This window comes from Gossypium hirsutum, chromosome A01 (assembly GCF_007990345.1).
Source record: "Gossypium hirsutum isolate 1008001.06 chromosome A01, Gossypium_hirsutum_v2.1, whole genome shotgun sequence".
Taxonomy (NCBI): domain Eukaryota; kingdom Viridiplantae; phylum Streptophyta; class Magnoliopsida; order Malvales; family Malvaceae; genus Gossypium; species Gossypium hirsutum.
The window spans coordinates 73,127,754-73,142,955 of record NC_053424.1 but is presented as its reverse complement, the minus strand read 5'-3'; the positions used below and the strand labels follow the sequence as shown (position 1 = coordinate 73,142,955).

Genomic DNA, 15,202 nt, shown 5'->3' with positions numbered 1-15,202 from the left:
GAGAACTTATCCAGGATCTTCATAGTAAAAGAACTCTGACTAAGAAAGATTCCCTTTGCTGTTTGCTTCACTTCCATTCCAAGGAAGTAGTTCATTCTGCCTAAATCAGACATTTCAAACATTTCCATCATTTTTCTTTTGAAATCTTCCAACATTCTTCTATCTCCTCCAGTCACCAATAAATCATCAACATAGAGTGACAGGATAAGCTGAGTTTCAGCTTGGTTCTTCTTCACATACAGTGTTGGTTCACTGAGACTTCTCTCGAATTCCAAACTGAGCAAGTAAGAATCAATTCGAGCATACCAGGCTCGAGGAGCCTGTTTCAAGCCATACAAAGCCTTTTTCAGTCTGTACACCTTGTGTTCTTTGCCAGTGACCACAAATCCTTGAGGCTGTTCGATGTAGATCTCTTCTTCCAGGAAACCATTGAGAAATGCAGACTTAACATCAAGCTGATGAATGGTCCACTGATGTTGAGTAGCCAAGGCAACTATCATTCTAACTGTGTCAAGCCTGGCTACTGGTGCAAATGTCTCCAGATAGTCCAGACCATACCTTTGGCTAAAACCTTTGACAACAAGCCTGGCTTTTAGCTTGTTCAGACTGCCATCTGCATTCTGTTTTGCTCGATAGACCCATTTTACTCCAATGGTCTTCTTTCCATTAGGTTTATCAACTAGCTCCCATGTCTGGTTCTTCTCAATCATGTTGATTTCATCGACCATAGCTAGTTTCCAGCCTTCATCTGCCTCAGCCTCTTCAAAACTGCTAGGTTCTGCTATTGCAACCTGTGCCCTTTCATAAATATCATCTAGGGGCCTTGTGCCTCTCACAGGCACATCATCAACATCCATTTCAGGTCCTAGCTGCTCAAGTTCAGCTTGATTAGGCACCAGGTCTTCTGAAGCAGCTTCTGGTTCATTCTTTTCCCAATTCCAGCAAGCCTTCTCATCGAAGATGACATCTCTGCTCACTTGAACTATGTTTGTCAAAGGATCCAGCACCTTGTAGCCCTTCTTAACTGAGCTATAGCCTACTAGAACACCTGGTTGAGCCCTTTCAAAGAGCTTGTCTCTCTTAGCTGCTGGTATTTGTGCATAACACAGGCAACCAAACACCTTCAGATGTGCCAAGGAAGGCTTGAAACCGGACCAAGCCTCGAAAGATGTTTTGGATGCAAGAGCTTTGGTAGGAATCCTATTTTGAAGGTAGACAGTAGTGTTTACTGCCTCAGCCCACATGGTCTTGGGCAGTTTCTTCTCAAACAGCAGGCACCTGGCCATATCTATCAAGCTTCTATTCTTTCTTTCTGATACCCCATTCTGCTGAGGTGTGTAGAAATTTGTAAGCTGGTGTTTGATACCAGCATCATTGCAAATGGCTTGAAACTGAGCTGAAGTGCACTCAGTGCCATTGTCTGACCTTATCAATTTCAGCTTGCAACCTGTTTCTGTCTCCACAGCAGTTTTAAACTTCACAAACACTTGAGCTACCTCAGACTTGTGTTTTAAGAAGAAAATCCAGCAAAACCTTGTAAAATCATCAATGATAAGGATGAAATACCTATTTTTCCTGAGTGATTCAGTCCTCATCGGGCCACATACATCAGAGTGCACCAGCTGCAGTTTTTCAGTAGCTCTCCAAGCTGAATTTGTAGGAAATGGCAGTCTTGCCTGTTTCCCCATCTGGCAAACTTCACATACATCATCATGCTCCACTGAGCTAGTAAAGTTCTCTGCCAAGCCTTCTTTGGCCATTCGAGCCAATGATCTGAAGTTGGCATGCCCAAGCCTTTGATGCCAAAGCTTGGAATCATCAACAGAGGCTGTATATGCAGACTTTGAGTCATTTGGCCAGTGTACCTCAAAGCATTTGTCAGTCATTGTGACTGTCATAAGGCTTGATCCACTTGGATCAGCAATGTGGCACTGTTTGTTCTTGAACACAACAGAATAGCCTTTCTCGAGCAATTGAGCTATGCTGAGAAGGTTTCTGTCGATTTCTGGCACTAACAGCACATTTGGAATGATCTTGTTGCCTGTGGGGGTACATATCAGCACCTCTCCTCTTCCTTCAGCCCTTATGAACTGACCATTTCCAACCTTGACCTTGGTTTTGCAACTTCTATCCAAGGTTTTAAATAAGGAGGCATCTGGTGACATGTGGTTAGTGCAACCACTGTCCAATAACCAGCCTTTTGAGCATTTCTTCTCAGCAGCTAAGCAAGAAACAGCAAAGACCTGCTCTTCTTGATCACTACTGTCCTCAGCTACTCGAGCTTCAACCTTTGGTTGTTGAAATTGACTCTGCCTTGACTTGGTTCTATTTTTGCAAACCCTTTCAACATGGCCTTTCTTCTTGCAGTGTTGGCATACTGCATCTGGCCTGAACCAGCATCTGTCTTTTGGATGACCTGGCCTCTTGCAATGTTTGCAGGGCTGGTCATTGCTCCTTGCAGTATCAGGCTTAGGCCTGCTTTTCCAAGGCTTTTTACCTCTTGGAGCATTGATGCTCGAGGCTTCTCTGGCCTTGGCATTGAATGCACCTTCCTGGTGGTGTTCAGCTCTGCTAGCTCTCCTTTGTTCCTGAGCATAGAAAGTGTTGATTAGCTCAGTCAAAGAGATGGTAGCAAGGTCTCTTGAGTCCTCAAGAGAGGATATCTTGGCCTCATATCTCTCAGGCAAAGTGGAGAGAACTTTCTCTACTATCCTTGCCTCATCAAAGTGCTTACCAAGGAGCCTTATACTGTTAACCACTGCCATGATTCTATTTGCATACTGCTTCACTGTTTCTTCTTCCTTCATCTTCAGGTTCTCAAAATCCCTTCTCAAATTCAATAGCTGCTGTTGCCTTGTTCTCTCAATGCCTTGAAACTCCTCCTTAAGCTTATCCCATGCCTATTTTGGAGTCTCACAGGCCATAATTCTGGTGAAGATGACATCTGACACACAATTCTGAATGCAGGACATGGCTTTGTGCCTTTTGGTCCTCTCATCAGCATGTTGCCTAATCTGAGCTACTGTGGGATTGGCCCTCAATGGTGCTGGCTCAACATCTGTGTTGACAACTTCCCACAGATCAAAGGCCTGTAGGTAAGTCTTCATCTTGACTAGCCATATGTGGAAGCTTTCTCCATTGAAGACTGGTGGGGCTGCTGGTGAAAAACTTGAGGAAGACATTCAGCTTTCTTAGTTTGATAAAACAGGTCCACTAAGAATGAAGCTCTGATACCAATTGTTGGTGCAAAGAGACAACAACAGACTGTTTTCAATCTTGCTTGTATAGCAAGCCTCGAGCCTTGCTGAAGAAACAAACTCAGAAGCAAGAACAGAAACACATGCGAATGAAAAACAAAAGAAATTGAGAGAGAGAGTATTTTGAATGAAAAGAGCTGATATTTTCATTAACAAATCCAGAAGGCATAATGCCATTACATATAATAGATAACAACAACAAAATGAACAAGTCTTTACCTAATGACATACCTAACACCACTAAATTTACATTGGAAATTGTTAATCAGCTTGCTTAAGTTTCTTTGCTGATTTTTCAGTCAATCAATCAACAAAAAACATCATAAGGTTTACCAACTTAGTTCAACATGAACTAGATTACAAAATAATAATTAAAAATACAATCAAAACATAACAAGTAGTTAGGCAACTTTAAGCTCCAGTTTCTGCACTTCATAGCTCGACTGCTTGCTGCCACTTCTCCTTGCATGGCCACCTTTGCATGTCTTGCATGGGAACTAAATTCAACAATATAAAACAAGTCCAAATCAACACTAAAAATATATTTTAAAAAACCCAAAATATAAATTAAACATAAATAATAATAATTCATATAATTTATTAAAAATTAACCTAAAAACCAAACTTTGGTCCTAAAATATAATAAAATAAAAGTCAAATAATTCTAAGTTATTGAAGTTATCAAAAGGCCCTATGCAGTTGTATTGTGACAACAAACGGCAATCAATATTGTATATAATGTAGTGCAACATGAAAGAATCAAACATTTTAAAAAAGATAAACATTTTATCAAGGATAAACTCGACAATGAATTTATTTAAAGATCATTTATTTCAATAATAAAGGATCAACTAGTACCAAATAAATGTTTTTCAAGATACTGTTAACCATATTGGAATGGAGGATAATTACTCACCAACTTGAGTGGAAGTATCATATATTGTGATAACGTGAGTATATAAATTTTGGTGGATTGTATATGTTAGATAACAGTGTATACACCATATAGGAACCCTATTTTTTTAGGATGTTAGTTATGTGATAAGTTTCCCTTAGTTTTGGTAGAAATTAGAATTATAGAATTTGTATGTATTATGATTAAATTAGTTTTGGTGAAATAAAGATGTGTTTGATAAATTATTAGAAATTTTTATTTTATTGAAAATAAAAAATTTAAGGTTTAATTTGTTAATTATATTTGATAATCATATTAAATTTTTACTTAATATTAAATTTTCAAAAAAAAGTGTTAATTACAATAAATAAGTGATAACTATTTATTAGTTAATATTGAAAATATTCTTATGATTGAAATAAAATATTTCTAAAGCTATTCAAAATAAAATAAATAATACCATATCAATATATTAAAATTATAAAATAATGAATTTTCAAAAATAAAATTTTTTATTATCAATCAAAATAATTATATTCAAAAATTAATTTTTATAAATGCATCAAACAATTTTATAAAATTCAATATTAAAAATTTAGCACTTAATTTTTTAGTTTTTTAAGCTTACAAAGCACATGGTCATAATATAATCCTGCTTCCAAGATTATAATAACCATTTTGTTTCAAATTTTTACTTTTTGTTGAAAATTTCTATTAAACATTGTCTTCATCTGTCTCTAATGTATTTTGTGCATTGTGATCAGTTTTTCTTTCTCTCTCTTTCACATAAACAATTCTCTGTTTTAGGTTGGTTATCCTTTGGTGACTCTACTTCTATGTCTTGGAGATCCTCAAATATTCCACAGCAACTTAAGCTCTCACATGGAGCAACTCTACAAGCTTCTACGAGTAAGTTGGCTTTTATACACCCAGACACAGACATATATTGTCTGGGCCTTGGGTGCTGGAAAGGCACGCATAACGTGAAATTTCCAACTCTTCTTATGCTTTTAACCTCTGTTCATATTCATCAGTTTCCGTTTCAGCTGTCCTTGTAATGAAGCATCTGGTACTATATATGCAGGACAAGAATCATCGTTTCATGTCTTTGGATTGTCTTCATAAAGTTTTAAGATTCTACTTAACCGTTCATGCAGCTAACCAACCACCAAACCGTATATGGGATTACCTTGATAGTGTAACTTCTCAACTGTTAATACTTTTGAGGAAAGGAATGCTAACTCAGGATATACAACATGATAAGCTTGTGGAATTCTGTGTGACTATAGCGGAACATAACCTTGATTTTGCCATGAATCACATGATCTTGGAATTGTTGAAGCAAGATAGTCCAAGTGAAGCAAAGGTTATTGGTTTACGTGCCTTGCTTGCGATAGTTATGTCACCTTCAAGCCAGCATGTTGGCTTGGAAATATTTAAAGGTAACTCGTAACTTTATTATCCAAATAACAGTCATATTTTTCATACCAAATATTCGCCTATTATGTTGTATGAGCAGGTCATGATATTGGTCACTACATGCCAAAAGTTAAGGCTGCAATTGAGTCAATATTAAGGTCTTGCCATAGGACATATAGTCAGGCTCTTCTGACTTCTTCAAGGACAACAATAGGTAATTCCTCTCTTAAATCTTATTGATTGTAGAATGAGTATTTAACTAACTAAATTGGCTTCTCATCATATGAAGCAAAAAAGGACAAAGAAGCTCAAAAATTTCTGTATTTAGCATTTTGTTTATTTGTCTATCAATTAGTTTGGCAAATATATTTTATGTTTTGTGAGCATCCATCAAACACTTACTTGCTTCAAGATGTGTTGGTGCCATGAATGCTAGGTTTCCACTTTTGACTTGCGTATTTTATCCCTTATCTGGATGCAAATGATATCTATGCTTTCCAGATGCTGTAACCAAGGAAAAGTCTCAAGGGTATTTGTTCCGATCAGCGCTTAAGTGCATACCTTACCTGATTGAAGAAGTTGGCCGAAGCGATAAGATAACTGAAATAATCCCTCAACATGGGATAAGCATTGATCCTGGTGTTCGTGAGGAAGCAGTTCAGGTACTGAACCGCATTGTACGGTACCTTCCACATCGTCGGTTTTCAGTTATCAGAGGGATGGCCAACTTCATCCTCCGGTTGCCTGATGACTTCCCTCTTCTGATTCAAACATCACTAGGGCGATTGTTAGAACTTATTCGATTTTGGAGAGCTTGTCTGATTGATGATAGACTGGAACAAGATGCTCAAGATGTAGAACGGACGGTGCAGCACAACACTGCATTCAAGAAGTCTTCTTTCCATCAACCAGCGGAAGCTATGGAGTTTCGCGCATCAGAGATAGATGCAGTTGGTCTTACCTTCCTTAGCTCCGCGGATAGCCAGATCCGTCACACAGCATTGGAGTTACTGCGTTGTGCACGTGCCTTAAGGAATGACATAAGAGACCTTTCACTTCATGAGCAGCTAGATTATAACAGAAGATATGAAGTTGAACCCATATTTATAATTGACGTGCTGGAAGAACATGGGGTGGGTTATATTTACTTTATTATTTCCTCTATTTAATCTCTATCAACTGCTATTCAGAACTTAAAACTAAATACTGCAGGAGGACATAGTTCAGAGTTGTTACTGGGATTCTGCTCGTTTGTTTGATTACAGACGAGAATCTGATGCAATTCCTCCCGATGTCTCTCTTCAATCTATAATATTTGAGAGTCCTGATAAAAATAGGTGGGCAAGATGTCTTAGTGAGCTTGTGAAATATGCAGCTGAAATTTGCCCAACCTCAGTTCTAGATGCCAAGTACGTACAATATGATAATTCTTATGCATCTTTGCCAAGGAATCTGTTGTAATAGTCTCATTATGTTTTGCCTAGAACCGATTGGATGTTCTAGTGATACTGATAGGTAATGTTATCAATAAATGAAACCTAACGAGGAATAACCTTTATGCCTTGGCGACATTTCTAGTACTGGTCTACTGGATGCGTGGAAGAATGTAAAAAACCATGTCTATGGTCTATACATGTTTGCGGTCTTTGGGTTTCATTGTTTCATCTTTCTGCAATAAACATGAAGTTCTGAATGGTTGTTTATTGATGCTCAATTTCTATTTGCGTTCTTATAAAATTTTCCAGTTAATTAGTTTTAATACTGTAAAGAATCCATAGATCCTCTTCTAAGCCATTTTTACTTGTCAGGGTGGAGGTTTTGCAGCGTCTTGCTCATATTACACCTGCTGAGTTAGGTGGAAAAGCTCATCAGTCACAAGATTTAGATAACAAACTGGATCAGTGGCTCATGTATGCAATGTTTGTATGTTCATGTCCACCAGATAGTAAGGAAGCGGGAAGCATAGTTGCGACAAGAGAACTTTACCATCTTATTTTCCCCTCTTTGAAATCTGGATCAGAAGCACACATAGTAAGTAACATGCTAATGAGATCATTCTACTTCATAGTGTTGAATGTATAGATGACATGAGCACACTATCCATGAGATACCCTTTCTGCTAGAATATTAGAAATTAGGTAAAGTGCCATCTGTATGCTTTTGCTTTTGTTTATAATGCTCTTCCGCTAGCTTTGCTACTCTAGACGATTCCAAGTTTGTTGCTTAATTGATATATTTTCCTTTTTAACTTAGCATTCTGCCACCATGGCTCTTGGGCACTCACACTTGGAATGTTGTGAGATAATGTTTAGTGAAATCGCATCTTTTGTTGAGGAGGTTTCTTCAGAGACAGAAGGAAAGCCGAAATGGAAGGTATGTATGTCTGTTGTAACATTATATGCATTTTTTAGTATTCTCCATATTTCAGGGTTTGTGGCTGCTCCTCCCAACAAGAAAATGTCCAATCCAGCTTGGGATGAAACCTATTTCATCCCAATGACAAATAAAGGGGTAATTCTAGTTACAGAATACTTGTGTTGACTCCGATGCTTTGGATGCAGAGTCAAAAGCAGACACGGCGTGAGGACCTTCGAGTCCATATTGCCAATATTTATCGCACTGTTGCCGAGAACATCTGGCCAGGATTCTTGGGCCGAAAGCCTGTATTTCGCCGCCACTATCTCAGGTTTATTGAAGACACATCTAAACAGATTGCAATAGCATCTGCTGACAGCTTTCAGGAAACACAACCACTTCGCTATGCACTTGCTTCTGTTTTAAGATCTCTGGCCCCTGAATTTGTGGATTCAAAATCAGATCGATTTGATCTTAGATATAGGAAGAAACTATTTGATCTTCTTTTATCCTGGTGCGATGAGCCGGGAAGTTCATGGGTAAAGGATGGTTCTAGTGACTATCGACGTGAAGTTGAACGATATAAGGCTTCACAACACAGGTCAAAAGATTCTGTGGACAAAATTTCATTTGACAAAGAATCGAGTGAACAAACCGACACAATCCAGTGGGCCTCTATGACTGCTATGGCTTCACTTCTCTATGGACCTTGTTTTGATGACAATGCTAGAAAAATGAGTGGCAGAGTTATAGTATGGATTAATAGTTTGTTCAATGAGCCTGCAGCCAAGGCTCCATATGGTTATTCACCTGACCCAAGAACTCCATCTTATTCCAAATACACAGGAGAAGGACGTGGAGCTGCTTCTCGAGATAGGCATAAAGGTGGCCATCATCGTGTTGCTTTAGCAAAATTAGCTTTGAAAAATCTTCTTCTTAATAATTTGGATCTATTTCCTGCTTGCATCGATCAGGTATGTCAGGCACCTTTTTCCCCGCAAACAGCATATGCATTTCCTTGTATGCCAATTCTACGATGTACTTAAATTTTAGGTTGCTTCTTGTCTAGCACATTTCTCTTAAGTATGCTAGTGGAATGCGGCATCATCCTGTTTTTTTTTTCTTTTCCTATTAGGCCTATGTTTTTGCATTTAATCATTTCACTTTGTGATTTTCAGTGCTATTACTCTGACCCTGCTATAGCCGATGGTTACTTCAGCGTACTAGCCGAGGTCTACATGCGACAAGAGATACCAAATTGTGAGACTCAAAGGCTCTTAAGCCTGATCCTCTACAAGGTTGTAGATCCGTCTAGACAAATCCGTGATGATGCCCTTCAGATGCTTGAAACACTCTCTCTACGTGAATGGGCTGAAGACGGCATTGAAGGATCAGGTAGCTATCGAGCTGCTGTTGTTGGTAATCTCCCTGATTCCTACCAACAGTTCCAGTACAAGCTCTCTTGCAAATTAGCCAAAGATCACCCTGAGTTGAGCCAACTCCTCTGTGAGGAGATCATGCAAAGACAACTTGATGCTGTCGATATAATTGCTCAGCACCAGGTGTTAACCTGTATGGCTCCATGGATTGAAAATCTAAATTTTTGGAAACTCAAGGACTCAGGTTGGAGTGAAAGATTATTAAAAAGTCTTTATTATGTGACGTGGAGGCATGGAGATCAGTTTCCTGATGAAATTGAGAAACTCTGGAGCACAGTTGCCAGCAAGCCCCGGAACATTAGCCCAATTTTAGATTTCTTGATCACCAAAGGAATTGAGGATTGTGATTCAAATGCCTCTACTGAAATAAGTGGTGCTTTTGCCACATATTTCTCAGTTGCTAAGCGAGTAAGTTTGTATCTAGCACGTATATGTCCACAGCGGACAATTGACCATCTAGTTTATCAGTTGTCACAGCGGATGCTGGAAGATAGCATTGAACCAATTCGGCCAAGTGGAAACAGGGCCGATGCCAATGGAAATTTTATTTTGGAGTTCTCTCAGGGGCCTGCAACTGCCCAGATTGCATCTTTTGTGGACAGCCAGTCACATATGTCACCATTACTTGTCCGGGGTTCCTTTGATGGTCCTTTGAGAAATACTAGTGGAAGCCTGAATTGGCGTCCACCTGGTGTTGCTGGGCGAAATTCCTCAGGCTTACTAATTCCCATGCCTCCAGAATTAAGCATAGTTCCAGGAACTGCAGGCAGATCAGCTCAGCTCCTACCAGGATTGGTAAACATGCCAGGGCCTTTAATGGGGGCTCGGAATTCCACAGGAAGTTTACGAAGCCACCATGCTTCCAGGGACAGTGGAGATTACCTAATTGACACTCCAAATTCTGTCGAAGATATCATGCAGTCTGGGGTAGGTATGCTTGGTGTCAATGCTAAAGAACTTCAATCTGCTTTGCAAGGGAACCAGCAGCACTCACTCACTCGTGCAGATATAGCATTGATTCTACTGGCAGAAATTGCATATGAGAATGATGAAGACTTCCGCGAGCACTTACCTCTGCTATTTCATGTCACATTTGTTTCAATGGATAGCTCTGAGGATATTGTATTGGAGCACTGCCAGCATTTGCTTGTTAATCTACTATACTCACTTGCAGGTAGGCATCTAGAGCTGTACGAGGTTGAAAACAACGATGGAGAGAACAAACAACAGGTTGTTAGTCTGATAAAGTATGTTCAGTCAAAGCGAGGGAGCATGATGTGGGAGAATGAGGACTCTACAGTTACAAGGACTGACCTTCCTAGTGCTTCACTTTTGTCTGCCCTTGTTCAGAGTATGGTTGATGCAATCTTCTTCCAAGGAGATCTTCGTGAGACTTGGGGAGTTGAGGCACTCAAATGGGCCATGGAGTGCACTTCCAGACACCTTGCCTGTCGTTCTCACCAGATTTATCGTGCATTGCGGCCTAGTGTAACAAGTGACACATGTGTTTTACTCCTCCGTTGCCTACATAGATGCTTGGGAAATCCAGTACCTCATGTTCTGGGCTTCATTATGGAGATTTTACTGACGTTGCAAGTAATGGTTGAGAACATGGATCCAGAGAAGGTAATACTCTTCCCACAACTCTTTTGGGGTTGTGTAGCAATGATGCACACAGATTTCATTCACATCTACTGCCAGGTCCTTGAGCTTTTCTCACGCGTGATTGATCGCTTATCGTTTCGTGACAGAACAATTGAAAATGTTCTCCTTTCCAGCATGCCTCGAGATGAGCTAAGTAATGTTGATATTGGTGATTTTCAGCGGATGGAATCTAGGTTATATGACTTGCCAGCAACTAGTGGCAATCTGCCAGCATTTGAAGGTGTGCAGCCTCTGGTACTTAAAGGCCTTATGTCCACTGTTAGTCATGGTGTAGCGATAGAGGTCCTCTCTCGTATGACAGTGCACTCATGCGACTCCATTTTTGGGGATCGTGAGACTAGACTGCTAATGCACATTACTGGATTGCTTCCCTGGATTTGTTTACAGCTCAGCAAAGACCCATTGGTAGGACCAGCTTCACCACTCCAACAACAGTACCACAAAGCTTGCTCTGTTGCTGCCAACATCTCGATTTGGTGTCAAGTAGAATCAATGGATGAACTAGCTACCGTGTTTATGGCATACTCCAGAGGCGACATCAAAAGCATTGATAATCTCCTTGCCTGTGTTTCACCCTTGTTATGCAACGAGTGGTTCCCTAAGCACTCAGCCTTGGCTTTTGGACACTTGCTAAGGCTACTGGAGAGAGGTCCTGTCGAGTATCAACGCGTTATATTGCTCATGCTTAAGGCACTGCTCTTGCACACTCCCATTGATACGGCTCAGAGCCCATACATGTATGCCATTGTATCCCAGCTAGTGGAGAGCACTTTGTGTTGGGAAGCACTAAGTGTTTTAGAAGCTCTTTTTCAGAGTTGTACTTCATTGACTACTTCGCACCCATATGAGTCTGGGTCATTTGAAAATGGGACGGATGAGAAGCTGCTAGCTTCTCAGACCTCCGTCAAGGCTCGAGGTGGGTCTCTACAGTACGGTTTCGGAGCTTGTTCTGGGATCAGTTCAACATCATCCACCGAGTCATGTATGACACCTAGAGAGGTGGCTTTCCAAAACACTAGAATGATCCTCGGGCGGGTACTCGATAGCTGTGCCCTGGGGAGACGAAGGGAATATAGAAGGCTGGTGCCTTTTGTGACCACAATTGGAACCCCATATCCGGCAGCCTTGCACTTGTAATTTCTGTTTTTTAATACCTTTTGTCCATGTAGCTGATGTTATATTTTAGATTAAGCAATGCCTTATATCTCACCAATTTTTGTTGACGTGTGTAATAAGTCCTTATTCAAAGGAGCTTGCTTAATCTATTATCAAACATCGACTTCATTGAATTGCAGTGCTATCTATTGAGATGATATTATGCAGTTTTGAGACTAACTAGTGTTACCAGCATGACATTGATCATAGCGACACTGATAAAACTATGTCTATCATCATATTTAATTGAATGAAACTGACAAAACTAAAATATAATTTGAAAATCAATAATTGAACATAACATTATTTTGAAATGACACTGACATAAAAAGATATACCATTATATCAAAATCTTATATATAATGTATATTACTAATTTATCAAACTATATAAAAATATAAAATATTTTAAAAATATCCTAACTATACACAAATTACTAGTAGAAAATGATCTTGAATTGAACGTCGAGTCAGGTCGAGAGTTGGAAGTTGTCAAAATTGACTTAAATCTTGTTTTCAAAGATGTGCGACTGTTTAATTACACCAGTTGTCTCTAAATTTTGTTTGATATTATATTTCACTCAACTAACTTTTAAAAGTTACATAATAATAAGTGACATTATGAAATTGTTAATTTTTTATCACTCAACTATTAACTTTCGTTAAAAGAGTAATGTTTCACTTCAAATCAAAGGACTAATATCTAATTTGATCCCTAAGCTATAGTTAAATTTTTTTTAATATTTTTAAAATTTTCTTAACAATAATTGTAAATAAAATTAAAAAATGTAAAAATAAATAAATAATGCATATAAAAAATCAATTGTAGCAAGGAAAACCCAAGAGTTTTTTAGCTATTTTTTCCACATCCAGTCTCTTAAAAAATCAATCTTTGTTGTTTTTTCACTTTGGTCCTTCTTGTCTTTTCATTTACTTTGTTGCTTTACGCTCTCTTCATTTTCATCTTTCTTTGCCCTCCATTTTTTTTCTTTTTTCATGCAAATTGACATCATCTCTGCTCTTCTTAGATCATTAAAAGTAATATATATTTTATTTATAGCTGAAAGTAAAATCTTGAGTTGAATTGTAAGAGAATAAATGTTGGGTTTAAAGAAGATGAAGAGCACTTTGTGATGCGATTTCTCGAGCTTGAATAGTTTGGAAAATAGCTCGAATGGAAGGACTGTTTTGAATTGGTTCAATTGGTGGAAACCTTGACCTAAAGCACTTGAATACTTTAAGGAGTTGTAGCTATATTAAAACTACGACCCACTTAAACTTGATAGAATACTAGAACCTTGATAAGCGAAGTCGCCACACTCCGTGATGGGAAACGAAGTGATAAGACAATTGGGTGAATGCCACAAACTCGTAAAAGTTTGATAAGTTCAGTTTAGTTCAATGAAAAACCGAGAGAGAAAAATTGTCACAAATCAAGTTTATATTCAAAGTAGTCTAACCTTACCACTATTCTTTTACAAGCTATATATAGGCTCTAATATGACTATTCAAATTTGACATTCACATCAGCCATTATCTCATTAAAAATTCGGTTATAGCTCATGATGAGACAGCCCATAAGTCATGACTTTTCACTTGATTCGAGTTTAGTTGAAAAGTCATGTCTCTTCACTTGTTGAAGGCTTAATGCTCCTTAAATATGTTGTTTACTGTCCCTTCACTTGCCTTATGGTCGAATGTTACAATGGCTTGGCATTCATCTCTTTTATTGACACCATAACTAGCTTTGAGTGCATGAAACCGATTAGACTTGAAAAGTAACTCTTAGTCCATTTGAACAGTCACAAGGAATCAATATGAAAATTTGATTCTTGAATGACTTTAACTCATAAAAAACGTCCTCTTCATGTACCGACAATTTAAATTACTGAATGCGCACTCTTTCATGCCAAAATTAAATAGCCTTTGTGTGTGAACACCCCTAGATCTTCTTATTTGTCTTAAATCATCCCTAAGACATATTAAACATGCATTAAGACAATTTAATCATGTTAATAAGCTAAAGTGAAATGAACAATCACCTACATCATAAGTAAATAGACATTAATCATTGGAAACTTTTAGTGTTCTTATTCAACTAAGACATTTAACTAAAACACACACATTTAACACATATTTAAAACATACTATAAACACATACATGGATAATATAACTTATGATAAAAATCAATATACTATAACTCACACATTTATAAAGAGAAATAGCCAAAATAAATAACACATTTCACACACTTATGACATTAACTCATGCTCAAAATTAATTAACATATGAGTTACATAATGCATGACTTAATTAAATGCAGAACACATAATGCAAGTCATAATGTAAAGATGCAAACTTATTAAACTGAAAACTTAATTAAAGTCCTTTAAATTGTCTCATGATTAATCAATTCCATCACTAAATTTGTCCACACTTGAACTCAATTTAACCATCATAGACATTGGGCTCAGCCCAATTTTAATGATAAGCTTCATTTTGCACTTGGGCCATTCTCGTTTGGGCCAATCTGAACATTTTCGAATTGCATCGTAATATGATGTGCCCGGAATCACACCACTTTGTATTATAAATTTAAAATATCCAAAATTTTAAAACTAAAAGTTACTAAAAAAACTCAATCAATCTAGTAAACATAGTTACAGAGAAGTAGGGTACTTTGTATTATAAATTAATAGAAAAAAAATCTCGAATTTCAAAAAATTGAAACTTACGAAAGAACTTAGACAATATAATAGAAAATTTTTGCTTTTATCTCTTACCTTCTTCTTTCTTATTTTTCTTTATCATTTATTTTTTTTTCATAATTATCAGGAAAATCCTACAAATAAACCGTCGATGGTAGAAGTTTTTATGATTCTCAAGAATGAAACTTGTGTTGCAAGCCTATATTTTTATTTCTTGAAAATTTTAGTAGAAATAATCCATCTAATAGTGGAATTCGAATATTGCACTAAGATGTATATTGTTAGGGTTTTTAGGGCTTTGAGAAAAAA

The 15,202-nt window shown here is 37.8% G+C and overlaps 1 protein-coding gene across 1 annotated transcript in view; it reads left to right on the top strand.

Annotated features, from left to right (window-relative positions):
- Nucleotides 1-12,343, top strand: part of LOC107934521 (cell polarity protein mor2) — a 28,097-nt gene extending 15,754 nt beyond the window's left edge. The window contains exons 9-17 of the mRNA XM_041088794.1: nt 4,960-5,061; nt 5,237-5,594; nt 5,672-5,785; nt 6,073-6,704; nt 6,784-6,980; nt 7,380-7,602; nt 7,825-7,944; nt 8,133-8,900; nt 9,105-12,343. Of these exons, the coding sequence (XP_040944728.1) occupies nt 4,960-5,061; nt 5,237-5,594; nt 5,672-5,785; nt 6,073-6,704; nt 6,784-6,980; nt 7,380-7,602; nt 7,825-7,944; nt 8,133-8,900; nt 9,105-12,167 (5,577 nt within the window). The 3' untranslated portion in view covers nt 12,168-12,343. The remainder of the gene's footprint in view (nt 1-4,959; nt 5,062-5,236; nt 5,595-5,671; nt 5,786-6,072; nt 6,705-6,783; nt 6,981-7,379; nt 7,603-7,824; nt 7,945-8,132; nt 8,901-9,104) is intronic.
- Nucleotides 12,344-15,202: the final 2,859 nt, after the last annotated feature.